This window comes from Acanthochromis polyacanthus, chromosome 3 (assembly GCF_021347895.1).
Source record: "Acanthochromis polyacanthus isolate Apoly-LR-REF ecotype Palm Island chromosome 3, KAUST_Apoly_ChrSc, whole genome shotgun sequence".
Lineage (NCBI taxonomy): Eukaryota > Metazoa > Chordata > Actinopteri > Pomacentridae > Acanthochromis > Acanthochromis polyacanthus.
The window spans coordinates 20,110,537-20,133,694 of NC_067115.1; the positions used below are offsets into that span (position 1 = coordinate 20,110,537).

Genomic DNA, 23,158 nt, shown 5'->3' on the forward strand with positions numbered 1-23,158 from the left:
TTAAACAGCGACACCTTGTGGCTGCTTACAGTATTGGAGACTTTTCCCGAAGACATTTTTTAATCATGAAGCACCGACACTGTTGTACAAAACAAAATAATTTATTTACACAATTAGATTTTGATTTAGAACGGCATCCTTCATATATGACGCAAAAGAAAATAAATGTGCAAAATACATCATGAATTCCAAACTCATGATTTCACCCCGGCAGGCCAAAACACTCACAGAAACACACACTCACATGATGTCATGCACCTGATTAAAATGTCCCTTCCTGTTCCTGATTCTCACACCTGAAGAGACTCATTAAAGTAATCTGTTGTTAGATGGGTAACATACCGTAGATGTGTAAAAGCAAGACTTTTTCCATCAAAAGCAACTGACTCGATAGTTGCGTCAGATCTTGAGCAGACCTCTATGACTTACAGAGTATCACATGACTACAAATCAAGGGGATGTTTCCATAATTATGACACATACAGTAAAAACACTAATACACATGTAGCCATAAGTCATATCACATGTTTTACACGAAGCTGAAATTCTAAACAACAATATGTGTTTTAGTGCAAACAGATCCACTTTAACACACTGGTGCATCATCTAACACAACGTGGTGAGCGGATGGGAATCAGAGGCCACTTTCACACCTCAAAGCTGACACATTTGAGACATTTCCTGATGTGTACAACTTTTGGTTTCGAGTGCCCCCTAGCTTAGCTGTTTCTCTTGTAAATTAGAAATCACGCAACACAGAAACTTGCACCTCTGGTTGGTAGCTGGCAGCTCCAAAGACAGTCTAACAGCTACTTTCTGTCGCTCTGTGCATTATCGCATCCGATAATTGCACGCAGTTCTAATTGCTACGTGGTGCATAGGGTAGTTGCCGAAGACTAACTCCAAGGTGACTGTCAATCATTTTACAATTTCATATCAGCTTACTTTATGTAACAGGGACAGGAATAACAAGTTATTTGATTGGTACACCTGAAACAAAAGCAACAATGTTTGTCAGCCGTCATCGTACCAGTATTTCATGTTTCAATAGCTGACAGGTCAAGTGAGGCTATGTATCTGCTTTTTATTGGTGTGTGTACTCTGTGGGTGTTAGCCGAAGAGGGAGGTAAAAAGTAGTGTGTCTATGAAGTAGAGTAACTGTTACAATCAACCCTTCAGAACTGATTCACTTTGTAGTAAAGTGAATTTACCAGATTTATATTTTAATGTCACATGATTACCGATCCAAATGTCAGCAGTCCTGTAGTCTTCTATGTGTGGAGGTTAATACCTTTGCTTGCTTGATTTTCCCTGTTGGTCTGTCCAGGTTCAAAGGCTGCGTTGACCTTTGGCATTTTTCCAGTTTTCATATGGTGACTGCCTGTCGTACGGTTTGCACAGCAGGCAACACCGCTGAAGTTCAATTATAGACTGCAGCGTTAAAAAAATGTGTTCTTGTCACTGTTAAGGCAGCCCACAGGTTTTTCCATCAATACTAGTACTAGTGATACGAGTGTGTGTGTACATTTAGTCTTTTTGCTAATACGTCAGTCCCGACCCACAGAAATGGAACGTTTTGGTTTCAGAAGCAGCTCTTTATAGGTCAAAGGTGTGTCAGATCAGACTCCTGTTTTAATGACCAAGACGATGTCCTTCCATTCCTGCTATCAAGTGTCTCAGTTGATGATGCCAGCAAATGTGTTGATCGGTAGAGGAAGTCCTTTGCACATGTATTTGCTAAGTCCAGCATCTCTGTCGTCTCCCAGCTTATATTTGGACCTGGTTTTCTGCACACAGTATCCGGGATCCAGGCAAGGGGTGATCTCGATGCTGCAACACAAAGATTGAACAGAATTTGGGTTAACATTCAACACGAAAGCCATTGAGCTACTTGTTCTAAATAAAAATAAATAAAAAAACAAGAAAATGATGCAAGTCAAGCACTGGCACAAATTGTACACTGATTTGAAACACTAACTAGATTTTTAACGAATCAGTGCTTTCTTTGATCCTCCAGTGCTTTGAACATGATTTTACTGATCAATGAAACACCAAACCTTTTATGAGGTGTAAACCTGCTTGTGCAACTGAGACTGGACCTTCATACCTCTGCACATTTTTGTAGGTTCTGCGACAATCTCTGTCCAGTGTAACAGTGAAAGTACGACTCTCCAATGAGCGAATCTTGATCTTGCTGGTTCGAATCTTTGACTCCTGCAGTTCAAAAAGTTAAAAAACAAAGAGATTTTATGTTGGTGAAACCATTTATAATATATGAGTAATTTATTTGTCAGGATAAATCCCCAGTATGTGGTATCGCCTTTACTCACCACGACGTTGTTTTTCGTTTTTGTTTGAGATTCGTTTAATGTCAGTGTCAAACAGTTCAGGTCTATCAGACACAAGAGGAGAAAATATATTGGGAATTAGACTAACACACAGAAATATATACATAAAAATAAAAGTGAATACAACCATTAATCTGTCTGCAAACGAAAATGCTAAACCTTCTGCTTCGCTGGATGGAATGGCGCTGATTTGAGCACCCGTCGTCCTGAGTGACATTCCTTTTTCAATGTCTCGGCCGCTTAATGTCACCTGGACAGATGCATGCAAACACATAAACACACAGTAAGCGTCAGAGGTCTTTCTTTTACACAAAGACACGGACACAAACAACACAACTTAGACATGGAACTTTTCAACAATTATTCTGGGAACTGATAAGGCATTTGGCAAAGAAGGAAATAATGGTAAAATTAGCAACTTACCTTTGTGTAAGTCATAGACACAACAGCGCCGCACACCTCCCCTGAACTCTTCTTCTGTTTATCTGATTGAGAGTTTGAGGCATGTTGTTGAACTTGATACTGAAATGAGGGTACTTTTGCATGCATAAAACACAGAAGAAAACATGGGAAAAAAAATCATGTGTGTCCAATTTCACCTTTAACTGATGCTGAGATATGTCTGAATTCAGGATAGTCCACATCCACATGGGTAAGGAACACAGTTTCCTCAGGGTCCTTTCTGGTCACTTGTGGGAATGTGATCTATTAGAAATCAAACAACTTTTAAAAATCAGTAAATATTTGAGAAATGTGATTGTAGATGAGTGGATGCTGAATGAGGGAGTGCACAAGGAACAACAATTTACACATAAAATGTCTCGTGCTACCTTAACAGAGTAGATGGTAAAGTGGACAGGCTGCTGGCCGCTACGGACGTAGTAGGAAATGACATCAGAGATGAAGGGATCTTTTGGCCTTCCAGGGTTTTCTTTCAGCTAAAGAAGACAAAAGTCATACACTACAATGAATCTAAAAGATCAACCATTTTTCAGGGAATAAAAAAGTGCTTGCTAATTTATTTACATTTAAATGCCCTGTGATTTTTACATGAATAACCAGTTCAGAAGATGAATAACTTTGAGCTTTGCTTTAGAAACTACATTTATTTTCTCTTGAGAATGAGGAAAAAAAGAAGGAATAGTCTGAGCCAGAGTGTTCTCAGTATTTTATAGAACCATCTAGAGCAGCTCTGTTCATAAATTATGGATTATAAGAGTATTCATTGCTTTAAGAAAAATAAAACTTTGCTCTATACTTCATTGAACTTCATTCTCATATTACTATGTTCAACTTCAGTTGTAGTATTTTTTTTTTTGGCATATTTCTTCCAGTTTCAGTGTAATTCTATTTCCTGTTTTAGCCTACAGAGTCAGAGCAGCGTCAAGAAGTCTTTGAGTTCAGCTTAGTTGTGGTTTCAGTCAAATGAAGATATATTATTTTCACCACTGTAAGCAAGCTGTTATGCAACATCCTGTTTCATCTTACGACAAAAACAGCTGCCATGTGGATGTGCAACACAGTGACACCTGTAAAGTGTGTGGGACTAACAACAACATCGCAGATAGCTTAACAAACTGCGCAAGTATTCTACACTCTCAATAACTCAAACACAAAGAAATATATCTGCTATGGGTCTGCTTTGAAAAGGGACTTTCTGAAATGCATCTTACCATCTTAGCCAGCTTGGGAATCATGCAGCCCAAACTCTTGATGTTACAGTTGTACCATGGGTCCACATTGCTCAAATAGGAACCAAGAGCACAGGGATCCCCACGGGAAGGATGGAAGTTTTCCTATAAATAAGGAACATGAAAGTGGAATTCAATAAACCTCAAACTTTGCAAATCACCAGACTGAATGCTTTAGTTCTATCACAAAAAAGACAGTTGCACTGTTGCTTTTATGTATTCTGTGCCTGAACTTCTTCACGTTCAAGACAAATGTAAAGACAGTGTAAAGATGAAATGAAACAACAGTAAGTTATTGAAGGTGAATTCCACTTGAGTTCTTAAGGTTCACTCAATTCATAGAAATCTGTTTTGCATGTAAAATGCCCTGTCTCCACCAAGCCAGCTGGTGGAGCTGGAAACAGCTCTGATCAATCACAAAGTAAGCCCATGGTGGAGAAAAAACTCTATTATTGTCAGCTGTCTTTTAAGAGAATTTTCAAACGACATCAGACAAGGAGTGAAAAAAAATTACTGAACTAAAATCGGACGCTCAGATGAACTCAAACTTTTGACTGGCAGTGTATATATATATATATATATATATATATACCAGGGTTTCTGCCCAGCATTTGTTTCCTTATCTTTGGAAATGTGTGGACTTTCACATAATACCTGATGGCATGCTGAAAAGAGGAAGTTGTCTCACCTTGACTGAAGAGACAGGAGTTGGATCCGTGAAAACAGGGATGTAGTAAAACTGGAGGTTGACTTTCATTGTAAGAAAAAGCCTTCGTGCTTCCCTTTTCCTGCAAAAGCCAACCAATGATTCGTGAGAAGCTCTGTGTGTGAGCAGCAGTTGGTGCCAAGCAGTCTGACAGTCTCAGCAAAAAGGCATTTGGATTTCAAAATATGACATTTGCAATAAAAGAAGCACTGTTTAGCTCCACAAACCTAAAAGAACGTAAAAAATTGTGAAAGTTCTGCTGAAGTAATCAAACTGCTTTACTGCGTCATTGTACCTGAATGTTAACATCTATGCAAAATACAAGAAAATTCACGATTATTTATGATTTGATGAAAACACGACATCTAGTTCCCTTTCACTGTGATGACATAATTATTATCCTGTCTTTATGCTCTCATTTTGTGTGAACGTTTTTGTACTGTGATATTAAACAGCTAAATTCATGAGAATTCATGAGGCCGTCATACATAATTACATGCAGATCTCAGCTGCAGTTCCCTTTAGCAACTGTTCACATATCATCCAATCTGTTTACTTGGCTGGAAAGCGTGTCTCTTAAACTGCTACCTTACAGGGTAATAAAGGAACACAAATCATAATTAGGTGACACAACTTGCAGCAACAAACTAATGAAAGCAATAATTCAGTCATACACCTATCCCCAGTGCTGGTGTCATCAAAGCAGCTGCTGTTGAAGAAGCTTCAAGGTGTGTTGGAATGTTGTGATACGAGTCCCTCACCTCAGTAAGTAGTAGGCATTGGCCAGGCGGCCCAGTATCCTGTCATCCCCCATGGCGACTATCCTGGCAGTAAAGTGTCTCTGTTGCTTAGGAAAAGGATTATGCATTGCAGTGTTTCCAGCGTGCCTCTGTAGAGTGGCCCCTTTTCTTCTTCCACTTTCCCCTCCTACTCTGAGGCTTGCTTGGTCACCCATCGTGTCCTGCATCAGCACCATACTGTCCTTCACATTTGGTTTCATCTTGATGGCTCTACGCCGTGAGAGCTTCATGGAGTCTTGCTCACTGGGAGACGGAGGAGGATAAATGTCACACTTTGAGCTACGATCAGTCTAAAGCAATGCTTGGAGATAAGTTGTGGATAACAAAAGTAGAGAGACAAAAGATCACATGGTGAGCGTCATTGATTGTTTTCAGGTTTTAAAAAAAGCAATCTTATGAGTTAATACCATTTGTGGAGATTGTCTACTCTACTTCAAGTAAATGTAAGGTGACTTTGATGGACAACTATGGCTCAAAAATCTACAAAATTACATTATGATTTAGAAGGTGAATAAAAGTGCAACATTTTTGCTACAAGAACTGCATTATAAACCATGTAAAATGAGAGGTGAACTGTAAATTCTTTTTTTTTTTTAAACTTAGTAAGTTAGACTTACATTTTGCATTGTTCCCATGATTCACTCATGCTTGTGGTGTCAGGGGATGATGATGGCAGTGAATCAGCACCGGGGGGCAGGTCCCTTTCAATGCCGCTGTCGCTGGACATAATGGAGAAGCGAGTCATGTCGAGGTCGCTAAGCAGTTCTTCCAGCTCAAAGTCCTCCTGCTCCTGGCTGACAGAGAAATTCTCTGACATGGATCTGGATCGGAACCACTGGGCCAGCTCACGCCCTGTCAACATTTCAAACATTTGTCATTTACATGTGAATCAGAGGATGTTTCACATGGAACTGTATGGTATTAACACGAGAACAAACATGCAGCATACTCCTTTCATGAATTACACAGCTGCTTTCTCTGTGTTTACTCACTGACAGTTGTCATACAGCATCTGTACTTGGAGCACAAAAACGTGTATGCTTCACATACAGCCTTATGCCTCATCATAATCAAACCACAGACATGAGTTTTCTGATATGTGATACTGTTTTATTATGGAGTTGCAGGATATAGATGCCCTCCCTCTGGAAGAACTACAGCTTATAGTTGTGCCTCCATCTCAACGACGTATTCACTATCCTGCTGGGATGGAGTGAGCATGTTTGGTCAGTGGCTGCCTTGTGACACCTCAGCCTATAATGCCTGTTAATGCAAACATGTACAGCAAACAGGAAGCAATTACTGTCCTTTATTTCCAGTAGACAGTGTGTGTTATTATACAGCGACCTTAGTGAGGATATGGCACACACACAATGTCACTGGATTCATGGATTTACACGCTGGCTGCAAAGTGAGAGCATGAAGACCATACTGTGAATGCACACATGACTCAGGGTAAATCAATGACTGTTTAAATCAGTTTGTTACATAAGTGCTTCCAGCGCTGCTAAACTGAGTTCAATTAGAGGAACAATCTATCCTGATAAATCTTTTATGCTCACACTTTCAAACTGCTTCTTCTGAATCCCCTTTAGTCATTTCTGAAATATTTCGGAGTGACTTTCAGATGCCCCATGCCGTGGTTAAGCTTCACAAATGTATCTATTGTAATTGTACAATCGGGCTACTGTACATGAACAAACTTTGATTTGAAAATGATTTCTCTGCGTGACTGTGGCATAGCACACAAAAAGGCAGCTCTCTGCCAGTGATAACAAAAGCTGGCATTTACTCATGATGTCTTTGATGACCAGAAACGATATTTCTGCCACCAAACAACAAAACCATTCAGGGAAGGCCAAAAAATGTTCCCAGTTAAGTTTTGCCGTTAGTCAGTATTTTGGGTTGGTTTTTATCTGTCTATGTTGGGATGTTTCAGCTTCAAGTCAGTCGGTCCTTCAGTTTGTAGTAAAAATCCTCCCATCCTCAGCTTACTTAAGTTCAACTGACTACTAGTAACAACTTCCTCTTGATCCGCCAAAGTCACCAGAGCCACTCACATATATCCAGATCCTCTGTCCACAGGTGGAAGCTCATCTCTGGGTTAGGAAGAGGGCAGTCACACAGTGGTGCGCCAGACAATGGCTCTGTGGAGGAAGAGAAAGAGGAAGAGACCAAATCTGTCACAATGACAATCAAAACAAAGCATCCCCCACCTCCACATCTTCCTCTTTGTGAACATTCTGGTCCATCCTTCAGTCTTCCAGATGGATGAAAGTAGAGCAGGTTCATCAGAAGGGTCGACACAATAATAGCGGCATAAAGAGTGGATGTCATGGAAATAGATATCCGGATATTTTAATGACAGACAACTGACTAGACAAATTTGTCGATGGAGGAAACCGCTACATTGAAGGTCACATGTTTGATCTCAGCGGCAGGCCCTTGTGAAGATACAAAACATGTCCATCACCAAAGATGTGTGCTTGAATAGTACGCTGAGCGCTAATAAACTGGCTTTGCAGTGTGGCTAGCAACTCAGTTAGACTGACTATGAGCTCATTGGTCACCGAATGTAGGGCTTGTGTCACAATATTTAGATAATTTCCTCTTGCATTCACACTTTCAAAGTGCTTGAAGAAGCAGTTTGAAAGTGCTACTCATCAAAACAGCCGCCTTAGTTACAATACATGCATGAGTAAAGCCGAACCAGAGAGTTTACAAATGTCTCTATAATTTGAAACTAATCATCACGTGTGAGATGTTACACTGCAGCAATTTGTGAATTGTGTGTATGCACTGCTAACAAATCCCTTTTGTGAAGCAGGCCATAAGTTTGGGTTTGAACAGTTTTCAGAAAAAATGCTTTTAATTGAGAATGAAAACTAGGAAACTGGCAAGATTGAATGTCAAATAAATCAGATCCAATCGTGAAAATACAATACGATACGACTATTATTGGTTGTACAAGTTACGCATGCACCGTATTTGTTCCACTATAAGCAATGTTTTCATCCGTTGATATCAAAACCGCTACTACTCCAGGTAACACAATCATGTTCGCAACCGATCTCTTCCGTGTGCTTCTTCTTCGATTTGACTCCAGCCTGTTACATAACCAGATGTGACTGTGGTTCTCCCCCTTTCACTTATGTCTAGCTAAACCAGTAAGTCGATTTATGACTCAGACGAAGCAGCTGTGCCTCACAGATGCTGCCTTGCATAGCTTTGTATTTCCTTTTCAGAGTTCCTACCTGAGTGTGTGCCACTAACAATGTCGCTGTACAGTCGGTGAAGACGGCTCTTCAGCGCTCCCCTCTCCGCTCTGCCGCCCTCCTCCACGCTCTGCTCGAGAATCGCCAGCACTTCCTGAAAGTGCGGCTCAATGTCTTCACCCAAGTCCTGTCCCAAAACACACAAACACATGGCTGAACATACACACTCACAGGAAGATAAACATATACAAATCAGGTATTCATAGCAAAGGGGTGAAGGGTCATAAACGCGTCTCTGTCTGCCCTCATGTGTGTCCTGCTGAGGTGTTATGTTTGGATCAGTGCCAAGAGACATTTCCACCATGCAGCTCAGAAACAACAGACCTTCATTCAGGATGTTTGACATAATGAGTCAAACAGGGGGCACACACTTGGATAAATTTTAATCTTAAACTAACTATCATGACAGATGCAGACAATGGCACTTTTGTCCTCATCAGTCATTCTTTTAAGCAGTTGCAATCACTTTAAATTGCTCCACTATGCTATACATGCACTGCAGTGACCATGAGGCTTTGCACATGATTTTCTGAACACAGAGGACATTGAATTCTCCCTTGAGGGGCAACAATCCGCCTCTGCAATTACTCATTCACATGTAACAAAGATTTAGGAATGTATTGGGCAATCAACTGAACAAATATTTTTAGTCAACAATCTGGGAAATTTTTTTTGAACAGACTTCAAAAGACTGCAGGGAAGAAATGCAATGTGAAGCTATGTTATGAAAAGGTCATATTTACAAACCTGCCAATAAAATGAAAGAATATCCTCTTACGTTCTTGTGATTTTGACCAGGCTGACATTCCTGCTTCAAATGGAACAGGTCGCCTACAATACGTGCCATCATGTCTTTAGCATAGCATTTCTTCCTCAGTGTAGAGCCAGTAGTCACACAGCTCAGGATTTCAGTTTAGATTTCAACAGATCACTGACTTGAATGTCGTATGGATCCATTCTGATGATTCCAATTTTCTTAAGATAATCGGTTGTTTTTCCTCCACTATCACAGTTCTGTCCAATCATAGAAGCCACCTTGCAGTCATTGTCAAAAAGACTGTTTTCACATGAAAAAGTGATGTCTTTTTGTATAACCTCTTTTGGATGCATGGTCTACGTGCCCAAAAAGATGTTTAACAGATATATATTCAGACATATTTGTGGGTTTTAGTAAATAATTGGGTCTGATCAAGTGGTAATGTTTAGCCTCCTTGCATCCGTCAACATTAAACTCAGTTGTGGTATGTCAACTGTACCGCAACACCGATTTTGTGTAAGCTTTGCGATGTTATTCGGATAGCAGAAGGTAATTATGTTAATAAGTGAAAACATAAGTACAGTGGATTCTGAGCCAGTGTCCGAGTAGAAAAAAAAAAGCTTTCGTAAGTCCAAAGTAAAGTTTATCACATAGTAAACTAAGAAAACCTGTCATCAACTGGACAAAACAGGGCACAGAAAACAAACAAACAAAGCATAGCAGCAGTGAAGATAAAAAGAAACTGTAAACAGAAGGCAACAAATGACGACAACCACTCAGAACTTTCTAGTTCTACTGACCTTCAGGGCTTGAGCCAGTTTTGGCCCGTGGCACTGATCTGCTCCTAAAGCTGCCTGTATGGAGTGTTGGATCACACTGCGCATGTGATCTGATGGATTTAGAAATCCACTTGAAGCTGAAGCAGACGCCTCAAAATCATTCACCAGGACATGCATCAAGGAACCACAGAAGACCTCTGGGTCAGCCAAAACAAAAACCCTGCAGATATTTGACAGACAAAGGAGGTGATCTGACTACATGCAGCAGTACAAGGAAATAAAAAAAAGCCTTTACAAATGATCAGCTGTGTGAGGCTTTTATTGCACTTTTGGGCAAGTACTACATTGTTTATAACACGACTCACCTCTCCTGGAAGGGATAGTGCTCATTTTTTAGCCTCTGCTCAGCTGTGACCATCCTCTGATACATCAGACCTGTGGATCATACAAGCATTTACGGACTTAATGTAAATGCATATTATCAAACAGTTTATCTAATCTTAAACTTCTTCATAAATGGATAACTCATGTCGCACTGATATGGCCATGATATCATTTATCATAGTGCGATAGCCTTCTGCTTCACTGCTTGTCTGGAGGACAGCAGGGTGAAGGGAGAAATCAGCTCACCTGGTCTGTCTTGCTCCTCAGCTTTTTTGTATAAGCTGTCAGTCAGTAAATTTGACTACATTTGTCTGGCTGGCTGGTATCCGCTATATTTCAGCCTTGCTAGTCTTGGCTACATCGGTTACCTTATTTACTGTTGACACATCGGTTTAATGTAATTTTTCATCTGAGATAGTTTTAAATACCTTTCTAAAAAAATTCTTTTTGTAAACAAGTTCTATCTTCATACTCAGCCCCATGAGTCAGACATAATTACTGTTTTGCTTTACCTCTCTAAGGGCTTAGTCTTTAATACATTGGAACAGCATCATGACAAAAGGTCAATAAACACATATTACAGTCACTATTGATGCCATGCCTGTTGTGCTATAGGCGCTGAGATTCTCAATGATGATCTAGCATTTGGAGCTCCTCAAGCACTTAATTGTATATGCCCTGTCAAAAATGGATAAGTTATGTCATTTCTTAAACTTAGTCAGGAAGTGAAGGTGAGAAAAAGTACCTGGAATGAAGCGTTCAGTTTTTATTTGTCTTGTGTAGCTGAGGCCTACAGTGCAGTACGGATGAGGGTAGGTCAGTAGTCTCTTGCAAAAGTCGTACACCCGCTTGTACAGTTCATCTGGAATGTAGGCTGTCTGGAATTTCAACAGATACATAACACATGAAGAGGTGACAAATAGTAATGGTAGCAAAGATATATGTGGAAAAGCAACATGCTCAGGCCAAAATGCTATCATTTCAGGTGCTCATTTCCTTGTTGACATTTGTTCCAGGAATTAAAATTCAGTTTTCCCCTCTTGGTTATCACTGCCGGTAAAAGTGCTGAAACTCCCTACACTCCCAAATATGTTGAAGATGTCAGTTCAACATATTTGGAGATCGTTCTTATGAGGCTGTATGGTGTCTGGTGCTAGTCACGCTAACCACATATATTCAGTTGTAGATAAAACCAGCTACAGATTCACAAAGGATGGGAGACATTGAGCTAATATTACCAAGTGAGCATTCATACACGAATCCAACAAAAAGTATAAAAAAGGAGTAAAAAGGGAGTGTGAGGCAGCTTTTCATAGCGCACCGATGAGGCAGACAATGTACCTGAAAGATGGTATACATCAGTGTGTGAAGCAAAGGGATGATGAATCTGCGAGAGTCCCATCGCTCAGCCTGCAGAGAAAAAAAACACACAGCGTCAGGGCTCCAAAGCAACTCCCTGACAAATACATTTCAATAAATGAATGAATGAACTTTCAGCTGCTCCGAGTCCAAGGTGACTCCTCTGTGAAAGAGCAAGCTTAAAAAAAACTTTCAGAATCTACCAGAAGCAGTCAGCCATCAAAACCTTGGGATTTTGGTGAAGTATTCTCGAAAATTGTAGTTTGACAGTATTACTAAAGAGACGAGTACCTTTTCCAGCTCTTTAATCAGTACCCACATCAGAGACAGGCTGTTGACAGGATTGTTTTGAACCTTTTTGTGAAGTGTCCATCTCAGCATTCCTGAGCACACACACATATATACACAATCTATGAAGAGATTCAAGATTTCCACAGCACTCAACACTTTTGCTAAATGCGTCAACTTCCTCCATCACAGTGGTGATCCAAAATACGTCTGATGACTAACAACAGAACAGCTCTGGCACTGCTGACATGACTAAATATTCCACAGGGTGATTAATGCTGTCTAATGCCAGGTGGCCTCAATAAATATTTGTTCAGGGTGGAAAGTTTACGAGGTGGAATAGTCTTGGAAACAGAAAAACAGACGAAGTCTTCAGCAGAAGTCAGCTTTGAGACATGTAATTTACCTTTTCAGACATACTGAACCACTGTTACTAAAAATGCAGCATCTACATTATGTTAACACTTTTATTGTATTTTGGCACTGTGAAGAAGATAATTTCATACCTTTGTTGGCATAGTCTGGTGGCTGCTGCATATCTGTGTCTCTGGGCAGCACAGCCTGAACACTGCGGTAGAGCTCTGGCTCTGGAACTGTGGGGGAGCAGCCAGCTGAGGAACAAGTCAAGATGTCAGACGTTAAAGTGTGAATATCAAAAGGTTGTGCTTAAAATTAAACATAGCATCAAGTCTGCTTTCGAAAGGAAGAAAGACTTAATTGGCAGTCGCAAATCTAAACGCATCAAAGTGGGAAAGTAATTCATTTTTCAGCACACATTTGTATCAGTGAGAAGGCTGTGTCTTATGAGAGTGTGCGTTGCATGTACCTGTTGGCTCCATGCTGTACGTACTGCTCGAGTTATCCCAGGGGGCCTTGTTGGTCATGTCTCACACACATTGTGGGTCCATCAACTGCCATTTGAAAGAACACATTGAAAGGAAGTGTCACTTGCGTTCTGTCACGTCGATGATCAAACTGCTGGTGGGTAGACAGCCCCTGACTCCGCCTGACTCGTGGCGGCAGACTTTTTTTCTGTCTGCTGGCTGACAGCAGAGTGCAAAATGACACAAATGTGCTCAGCAGAGCTATTTAAAAGTTCCTTCGCTGTTCATGTGCGGTCTGACAATATTATCTCGATCTCAAAGTGTCTCTATTTGATAGACTTTTGGCATGCGTAGCTGACATTTCTTTTTGAGCAGTTACTGCTGAGGGGTAAATCAAGCGTTAAACGTTTAGTCACTTCCATCCTGGAATGTCAAACACAACTCCGAGCCACTGTCAAATGAAGTAAATTCACATTTAATACTACTATGACTAAACTGATTGTAGCCTTTGCTGTGCGTAATTTTTGTTGCCTAAATTTCTTTTTTTTTTTTAATAGAAGAGGTTCAGTAACATCAATGTCGACTGACTCACTGTCGTAAAGCTTCAACAATTTACAGTGACCTAGTGTTGAGGATAAGGAAACGTTTCGTGTTTTAAAATTCTCCTAAGTGTGTCTTATCCATCATGCCTGGGGTTATTTATTTTGACCTTAAAGTTTTGCTGATTGATTAATTTTGAGGCTGTTTTTAAAAAATGAAAAAAATATCTTAGGGTTTAAGAGGTTAAAGACTACCTATGAAAACACGTACTCACACATACGCCTATCTCCTAATACACACTGATAGTTAACAAATAAAAGAAGGTTCAGTGGTCCCACACTAACTCTACCCACTAGTGTTAAAAAAGCATTACTCCAAGTCCCACACAGGTTCATGAGTCACCTCTCAGACCCACACAACACAAATTTATCGTGACATTTGGCCACATTAACTTGAACGTAAATCACCAATTACAGCTCTTGTTGGTTTAGTTTCATATCCTTTTTTAAAAAGTAGTATACAACATAAATAATAAGTAAGACTAAAAGAACCACAATGAACACTAACTGCTGAGAAGTTAATGCAATTCTCTCTGGCATCTTTGCAGCAACAGACCGTTTCTTTCACATACAAATAGTAATGGAAGTGATAGTTCTCTTCATGCTTTGCTCCTTTTTGGACAAATTTGTAAAAAAAATCTCTAGTACTCCACATCTGATTTATAACTACAATTCATCTTCATGCAACTTTTTAAATAAATAAAAAGTTGGTGCTGAACATAATTTGAATCTAAAGAGAATATCAGAAATAAACTTAGAGAACTTAAAAGACCAAGACACACAGAAACAACACAATGCTTAGAACAGACCAAAACTTTGTTTTCACTTAAAACAGGTTAATAACTTCCTTCTCTTCCAAATAAATCAAATCGAAATCTCCAAATTTATTTTAGCACCACATAAGACCACAAAACTACCAAAACCATCCACATCCATTCCTAACAGTAAACAGTTAAAAGTGTAACAGGTGTAGAATTGGGATAATATCACATAAACTTACCCTGTTCCGTACAGGCACAAATTGTCCTTCAAAGCTTTTACGCTCACACATTACACCGGCTAGACTGAAACATATGTGTGGCAAAGCGAACGAGAGTGAGAATGACTGAAAGAGCAAGCCACGACCAAGTGACAGCAGCGATTCTTTGGCGAGTGTATTTCCTCTTGTGAGAGAGTGTAGTTTAGGTAGTGACGGGATGAGCGCTGTTTGATGAGCAGTGAGGGGGAGTGGTGAGAAAGACAGGGGAAAAGAATTTGTATGTGCAGGTGTTTGAGTGTGTCAAAGCGTATAGAGTTTGAGTTTCTGCATTTTTCTAAACATTTATTCTACTCATTCATATTACTTTTTCTCATTCTCCCTACTTCTTTCTCCCGCACACACATACACACTTATGCACACTGCATTGCAGGTCATTCCACAGTAAGAATGTGTACAATGAAAGGACTTAGTGTGATGGATTTAGCCTTGATCCCTCTAAGAAAAGCAGCACTTTCAAAAACAGAGCTAACAGTGCTGCCTCAGCAGCTGAATGCTGCCTGTTGAAACCACCGGTTTCCGGGTGCCTGTAGTGTTTCACTCTCTGTCTCACTGTCTTTCATTAACCCTCAACTTTCTATTCTTTTCTTAGTTTATATCTTCACTCATCAATCTGGTCCTTTGATTGACAGTTCAGCTCAAGGGTTGTCTTATTCTGTACTAGGTGTTTCTCTCCTCAGCAAACAAAGAAAAAACAAAAACACACTAGATTGTACTGATATACAGAACTAGCTAAGTATGCACATACATACATGCATGAACATGCTCATGCTCATGCATGCATGGACTCTTGACCACACTGAGGTGCAGATACACCCTCAGTTTTAACCTCTCCTACAGAAACTATTAATGTAGTGCAAGAGTTGACACATACATAGCACTTCCTTTCTGTCAAAATGAGTGGGCAGATGGGGATCTATATTTAGACTGAAAGACAGACAAAGAGATGCATACAGAGACAGAGTGCAAGAGGGGCAGAGAGAACTGACACAGAATTTGAAAAAGACTTAAAAATAGATGCACCACATCGTTCACAACATTTCCAAATAACTAGCTTGGAAAGTCCAGTTTGTACAAAATGTGCAGCACAACAGCAGCATAGCTTCTTGTTTAAGCAGAGGTTATATTACGTAAATAAAAAAAAATCAAATAAAAGACACTTTTATGGTTAGGCCATTGCATCGCATTAAAAAAAAGATGTCTTAAGAATGACTTCGTACAAGTTTCTATTAGCAATAATAATATTCAGTATTTTTGAAGACTTGAGCTCATCTAGAATTTAAAATGATGCTGTGTGGGTTTGAACAATGCCTGCCCTCACTAGTTAGTGACTTTATTGAAAGAAGTCTTTGTTTTGTGTAATTCTTACATAAAGAATAAATTTAATGTTAAACAAATCCACCATGGAATGGAAGGTGAATGTGACTTTTCATTAAAAACAATGAAGTTAAACACGCTGTGTACACAGAAACACAAAGCATTTAGTGTTGTAGCTGCACACAGAATAAATGGGGGCTTAAAATGTAAAAATATTTTTCCACTTCTTCATAAAGCACGCACAGTGCAGGAAAAACATCAGTAACATTGTGGTGCAAACACTGTAGCACAACTCTAAACCTGTCAACCTCTGGACCAGTTTTAACTTTTGGGACCTACCACTATGAACCTTACAGCAAACTGTTTTTGCTTCAGCAATATCATAATTTTTCTATATTACACTATTAGTTTGGCACAGAATGAAACATCCCTAAAACATTTGAAATCTCTTCAAGACTATCCATTATACTGCTTCTTTTGCCGTAAGTGCCCATAATACCAAACGATGCCGGTATACTGAAAATAGGTCAAAATGCGGTGCCAAAACCGCATGCCAATAAAACAAACTTGCCTGACGACTGCTGACTTTTTACAGTTAATGTGAATCAGTTCCTGATATAAGTTTCGTCTCCATCATGCATCTATCTGTATCTTGTCTGCAGCCGTCACCACACGTTGCAATGGTCAGCTGAAGCCTCAAACAATGCGGTCAAACAAAAACACAGGAGCTCTCATTTCCGCTTAGGCACACCAGAGACATCTCAGAAAACAGGAAGGACCTAACAGGGCTGCGTGGAAGTGCGTTCATAGAGCAAGAGAGTGGTCGTATATAGGTGATGCAACAGAGGTGGAGTTGCTTGAGTGGAAATCCCCAGCCTAGGACAGCATAGGGTCTATTGATGCAGATAGCCATCATTATCTGGGACAGCAAAGAAAGCACCCGAGTTGCTCCCCTTGGTAGCTAGCAAGTAATACCTGAAAAACAACCACAGTGACAGCACTTAAAAATCCCGACAGGAAAATCCCCGGGTGTTCAATGTGTTTATTGGACTGACGGTAAAAGCAGCCTAATTTTTTTTCTCAAGGAAGCAAAAAAAAAAAAAAAAAAGGTGAATGCCGAGTCAAGACAACTAAACACTGTGAGAAATGCACATGCACAAGCAAAGGTTGCAAATAAATCCCTAAAACAGATCATGTTTAATTCAGTAGGAGCAACAGGGAATATCAATCAAAGCAATTTCCTGAATCAACATACTGGACAATATGAGGAAGTGCTCTTGGACCGGTGACTGTGTATACGCTTGAGTTTATGTGTGTAAACCTGCCAGGTTTGACTGACCAGAGATTATCATCCCCTCAGGGCCTGTAAACATTTGCACAATAATGCTAACAATCTGCCACAAACAGGTGAATGCGTCACAAAAGAAGTTGAAAAAAAGTTGCATATGGCAGAGTTAATGTACAACAGAGTCACAAGTCTGCACAGAGACGAGGATTTATGACGGCTGGAGTAGTATGCTAGATCCATCAGGCAAGAGGAAGACAGATGGGAAAAGGGAGCGATCCAAAGGGATTTCCCAAAAAGTGTGTGTTTTTGCATGTGCGCTATGGTCCCTTCAGTAGGGCTCATGATGGTGAGAACTGGGTCACTAGGTTCATCAGGAGCAAGTTAAAGATGCGGCATTTAGTTTGGTTTTGGCAACAAGCAGCCAGCGGGGAGCTCAGTACAAACACTATATTGAAATGTAACCGTAGAAGCAAACAGACATGTAAACTACATGCATTTTGTGTGGTGACACATGAGCCCATACGGTATCTTATACACGAGATGCTCAGAACTTGCACCGATTGCCTCATTTGTAAATTCCAGCGTCAACCAGACCCAAGTAGCTCTTCAGAAGCCTCAAAAACTTCTAATTACATACTTCTTTTTCTGGTTATCCTTATGCTTTGCCCTACAGAGATGTCCATCTTTTTTTTTTAAACGGTGCTAACATTAATGTTTTATGCATGGAATATTTCTAAAGTCTTATTGAGGACAGACAGCTTTGAACAGAGACAGCATTGTTACTATAGATAGAGCTGAAGCTTCAGACAGAGGAGAGCTCATGGATAACCAGAGCACTGTGGGGACCAACGAGTATGAATGAATTATGTTTCACGCTGTGCCATTTTCATTGTACATATGGCACAGTATCAGCTGCTCAATCTTTTTCTGCATTTTTTGGATTACAGTTTCTTGTTGGTTTATAAAGACAAATTGGAGAGGATGTTGTAATGTTCTGTTTGTCCTACATATTCTGTTCACTTGTTTAGATGCCGATTGTTTTTTTTCTCAGTGGTTTACAAACTGCTCCTTTAAACAAATTGATATGATTCATATCTGCTTTTAAAGTCTCCCTGCTGTAACTGTTCAGCTAAATGCAATACATCTCAGGTTTACCTACTACTTAAACCACTTACTTTAATTTACCCTTGACTTCAGTGAGCATACATGAGCATAGGGTGTAGTATGTGTGCTATAATTAAGGCATTCTCTAACCAAAGAGTCTGAATATTCTGAAACACAAACGTAGAAGAACAAACACTGTTTCCAGACACACCATGGAAAAAGTGCAAAGACAAATGTGAGGATTCCTGTGGATCAACCAAACTCACCATGCAGTAGATCTTATTTAGCCACTGTAGTCATCAAGGGGTAATGTTGTACCATAGCTGCAAACTGTCACATGAGGTCAGTGTGTGTAAAGTGATCCAACTGCTACATGCACAGGATGTACAAAGTGCGTCACGTAGACATGATCAGCAGCACAAATAGACCCTCACACACTTGGGCGCAATGGAGCCACTGCTTTCTGAGGAACCCACAGGCATATGACTATGCCAACCAGCGCTGCCACTTATTTTTATACTCCCGACAGTATAAACAAAAGGGTGGCGTCTCAAACTGAGGAAAGTTTGTGGTTGTCTGTATTTGGAATATGTGGAATTAAAAGTGTTTTGAAATGACCTTAGGCGAGGCTGTGATTTTAAAATGTGGGTGAAGTTTTTTGGGAAAAACCAACAGTTGTGTCTGCTGACCATGGCCCAGCACACGAGTGAGGCCTCTACATAAAGTGGCAAATTATGTCTAGAGGCTTCAACACAAAGCTCTCTCAGTGCAACTCATGATGATCAGTTAATCGGTTAATTATTTCTCTTTTATTGCTTGGTCTCAAACTGTCAGAAAAAGCTTAAAGTGACACAAGTGTTTTGTTTATCCAACTAATGGAAATCCTCAATATATTGCACACAGGATAAAGAAAAGCAGAAAATGTGAACAACTGAAGAGGTGGAACTAAGAAACAGTTGTCATTTTGCTTGAGAATTGACTTGATTAACCTGTTCTGAGAATAGTTGCTGTTTAGTTTTCTGTTGATCACTAAATTAACTCTTAAGCCCTGTTCTTATTTTTTTTTATCTCTATCTGATAAAACATTGCCAGATGTAGTCAGTAACAGCTACATAACTCAAAGACAAAATGAACCCCTGGACTCTATGGATAAGAGACATTTGGTCAAATTTTGAAATACAGTAAGACTCCTTATCCCTATTCCCAGGCCAGAATGAGACCTGAAAAACTTAAAACAGCCTTAATACAGTGAGTCAGTAACCATGTGATATTACTGAACCCATTCTAAAAATTATCAACTGCAACTCAACTAAATTTGATGCTATAGCAATAGGACACAACAACATCTATGCACAGTATAGTCACAATAGAACTAGTCAGCTTCTTCACTGAATGTCTCATGCTTGGCTGCTTTCAAAAAGTGGCACTGCTGGCATTTACAACAGATATAGCTTGGAGTTGGTACAGCGACCCCCAGGGTGAAAGGGATCTTTCTGAGTTTCAAAAAGATCCTCAATTTAATGTGTTTTTGTACAAATTAATAACAGAGTTCAGTGTAAACGCAAACTTTTTTTGGTTTGGTATTGAATATTCTGCAGTGTACTTTGTCCATAAGGCAGCACATCAAGTAACTAGTTGGAACTTATCAGTCATCTGACTAAGCTGTGATGGTGAAAGCCTCAGATGAAGCATATGAGTCTTGTGTAAACAGCCTTCAGACATGGTGGAGACAACAGTAAATTTCTGCCCCCTTTAAACCCCAAACGAGAAAAAAAAAACCACTCAAGTGTTAACTAAGTTGTATTTCCTTGCAGAAGTAGAAACTGCTCAACAACTCCACACTCACGATTCTTTATGTATTTCGTGTCCTCAAAAGCATGTCATGAGTCAACAGAGTTTGGTCTTTAAAATCACAATTAAAAATTTATCAGAAGCAGAATCTTGGCAGAGTTTCTGCTTATGCCAGTAAGGTAATGTGATGTCATCTAACTCCATCTGTCTTTGCCAAACTGCTTCTCCAACTTCAGCATTCCATCTAAATGCCAAACACTTCCTTGTACAAAACACATATTATGCGCTGTTTGTGGGCAGACATACTGCAATATCTCCTAAACAGCAGAACAAAGATTAGTTAAGTTTTTAGATGCTTCTGGAAAATCCCTCCAAAGATGGGTCTAATTGTTACCCTTACCCATCCCAGTTGTTGACATTTTGTAGAGAACTAAGATGCCTTTGTGGAGAAATTTCACTATGATGGCAGATGATGTTGACCCGTCTGGGTTTAAGTGACACTCTCGTTCACTCACCTGTCCGTGACAAATCATACGGTAAATCTGAAAATCTTATTGTTTTCAGGCTGGTCTTGCCACAGTTGTTCCACTGACTTTATATTTTACACCAAAATTACTGCCTACAAGAGGCTGCAGGTAAATATTTTTAACGCAGCAAAACAAACCATTCCTTAAAAAGGTTTCCCCCTGCTACAATAGTTATTTTTAACTAAACAAACTGTGTTCCTTGCTGTAGCACAAGAAGTACAGCAAGAGGAAGCAAAAAAAAAAAAAAAAAAACACAATAACCTACTTTTGTCTTGCGGCAAGGTTTAATTAATGTGTTCATTATCTTGGTTACTGTTCAAGTGTGTTTAGCTATGATTGTTGACAGGTTAATGGCATTAGCTAGTGATGAATAACTTTGTTTTTCATTGGAGCTGTAATGTAAGTTCCAGTCATCACTTCATCTGAGCAGCTGTTCATAACATGTTGTTTTGCTGCGTTACGTCACCACAGGCATTTTTCTCATCCCAGAAATTGTGACTGAGCGATTCACTGTGTGGTCAAAGGGCATTTCAACATGGTGACCACACTAATGAAGAGGTTATCATCACAGTGGAGACCAGATTAAACACAATGTGGACTGTAACCAATTTTCCTCATTATGTGTATATAAATTATGATCACTGATTATTACTCTGTTTTATTGTTCCCATATGTATTATATTATTCACCCTAGAGACTGTCCAAGACAATAATAATTGGCATTGAACTAATAGTCAAGATGTAAAAGCCCAAATAGGAGCTATGTCACTGTTTTCTCATCTGAATGGAGAGCCTCACGCGATAGCTGGCATTGCTAGACTGATTTTGAACCAGGAGACAGTCGGTATTTGAATGGGTGTGAAGCGTGTCAATACTTTTATTTGGCAAGTCTACAAGATCTACAATCCATGACATAGAAGATTCAGTGTTGTTTAGGACAATGTTTCTATCCTGTGTGTTTCCACCCATAAATAATCACTTGTTTATCCTTTAAACAGAAAGATCCCTCACACAGGGACTAGCATGGATACACAAACATGCACATACTGTACACACAGGAGCCACCCTGCATCCCCTAAAAACCCCAAAGTGGTACCAGGAAGCTCAAATCTAAAACAAGGAAGCAGAAGAAAATACAACCGTGCTTTTAGACTCCGATAGACACAACAGTGAGCCCGGGCTTCAATAAGATCAGGCACTGTTATCAAAACCTTACTATTATCTCAGGAGGGAAAAAATAAACCACCGCCCCCGTGTCTTCCCGTGTCATTGGCCCAAATGTGTGGAAGTTTTTGAATGAGATGACTTGCATGTATTTTAAAAAAAGCCCCTGTAAAAGAGAAGTTGTCATGAGCAGCAGCTCAGCAGTTTCTGGTAAGACATTTGAATCAGGTGCTGTGCTGTGACGTACCGACATATCTGTGCAGATTCTCAGTCAACCAAGTCTTTGTAATAAAGTTTTAGTTTTTAGGTTCTTGAAGACAGTTCATATCTCATCCAAGAGGCTTCTTCAGCTCAACAGTACTTTAGAATGAAATAAGCTTCTTGAATGAAAAGTAATACGGTTTTGAAAAACCCAAAATAGAAGTCCAGGTGCTTTTCATAGAAGCTCCTTAGGTTGCCATATCTCATCTGCATGGTATAGTTAGTGGCGTACTAACAGCACACAAGATCAGATAACAGTATGTGGCTCATCTCTGCAAATTATCGTAAAAACGACGAGTCAAAGCAAGCAATAGAACATCCCTTAAATATGACTTGAAAAGAAAAGAGTGTTAGAAACATCCCAAACTGAATGAAATGCACATCTAGATATAGCATGTTCGCTACCATTAATAGCATCATCTGCAATATCAGCTTGCAACAATTTACAGTCGACGACATTCGACATTAAGTTGAGAGCAAACTGTAAAATAAAGGTGTAAAAGTGTCTGCAGTGGGTTAAAAGTCGATGGTTTTGTGTTTGAGAAAACTTACCTGAAGATAAGTATAACAAACGAGTCCATTTGCTTTAGTAAAATGACTGCATCATGTGTGGTTGCGTCCGCTAGAGTTTGATTCTGACATCTGTACGACAAGTGAGTCCAAACCTCTGACCACGCCCCCTGCGGCACGGCAACCAATCAGAGCCTTCATCCATGTCCTCTATAACTTATAGCACCGCAGTTGACATAGACACAGACAGATAAACGGACAGAAAGAGAGATGTATTCTTATAAGTTGATTACATATGTTGTCTGTATGACATACTAAAATGTCTTCAAATAAATGTAGTGCAGTGAAGG

The 23,158-nt window shown here is 39.7% G+C and overlaps 1 protein-coding gene across 2 annotated transcripts; it reads right to left on the bottom strand.

The window, feature by feature from the left end:
• Window positions 1-82: 82 nt before the first annotated feature.
• LOC110954458 (phosphoinositide 3-kinase regulatory subunit 6) lies at window positions 83-22,957 on the bottom strand. Of its 2 annotated transcripts, none has more exons than XM_022198997.2 (21): window positions 22,851-22,957; window positions 13,214-13,298; window positions 12,894-12,998; window positions 12,391-12,482; window positions 12,082-12,150; window positions 11,486-11,618; window positions 10,722-10,791; window positions 10,378-10,576; window positions 8,800-8,947; window positions 7,606-7,692; window positions 6,163-6,397; window positions 5,507-5,788; window positions 4,728-4,827; window positions 4,022-4,144; window positions 3,179-3,286; window positions 2,948-3,053; window positions 2,772-2,833; window positions 2,508-2,598; window positions 2,331-2,392; window positions 2,108-2,214; window positions 83-1,830 (listed from the first exon to the last, which is right to left on the bottom strand). In XM_022198997.2, exons 2-21 carry the CDS (start codon window positions 13,269-13,271, stop codon window positions 1,677-1,679), a joined length of 2,391 nt encoding a protein of 796 aa, XP_022054689.2. In that variant the 5' UTR covers window positions 13,272-13,298; window positions 22,851-22,957; the 3' UTR covers window positions 83-1,676. The 2 variants fall into 2 exon arrangements, with proteins under 2 accessions (XP_022054689.2, XP_051801453.1); XM_051945493.1 differs by lacking the exon at window positions 22,851-22,957 and adding an exon at window positions 14,811-14,944.
• Window positions 22,958-23,158: the final 201 nt, after the last annotated feature.

Excerpts from the sequence above, each read along its gene's own strand:
- LOC110954458 (XM_022198997.2), bottom strand. The coding sequence starts at position 13,271 with ATGACCAACAAGGCCCCCTGGGATAACTCGAGCAGTACGTACAGCATG. Across the intron at positions 11,619-12,081 it reads TGATGTATACCATCTTTCAG|ACAGCCTACATTCCAGATGA; the intron begins GTACATTGTCTG and ends TTGAAATTCCAG. Across the intron at positions 7,693-8,799 it reads TGTTAGTGGCACACACTCAG|AGCCATTGTCTGGCGCACCA; the intron begins GTAGGAACTCTG and ends CTTCCTCCACAG.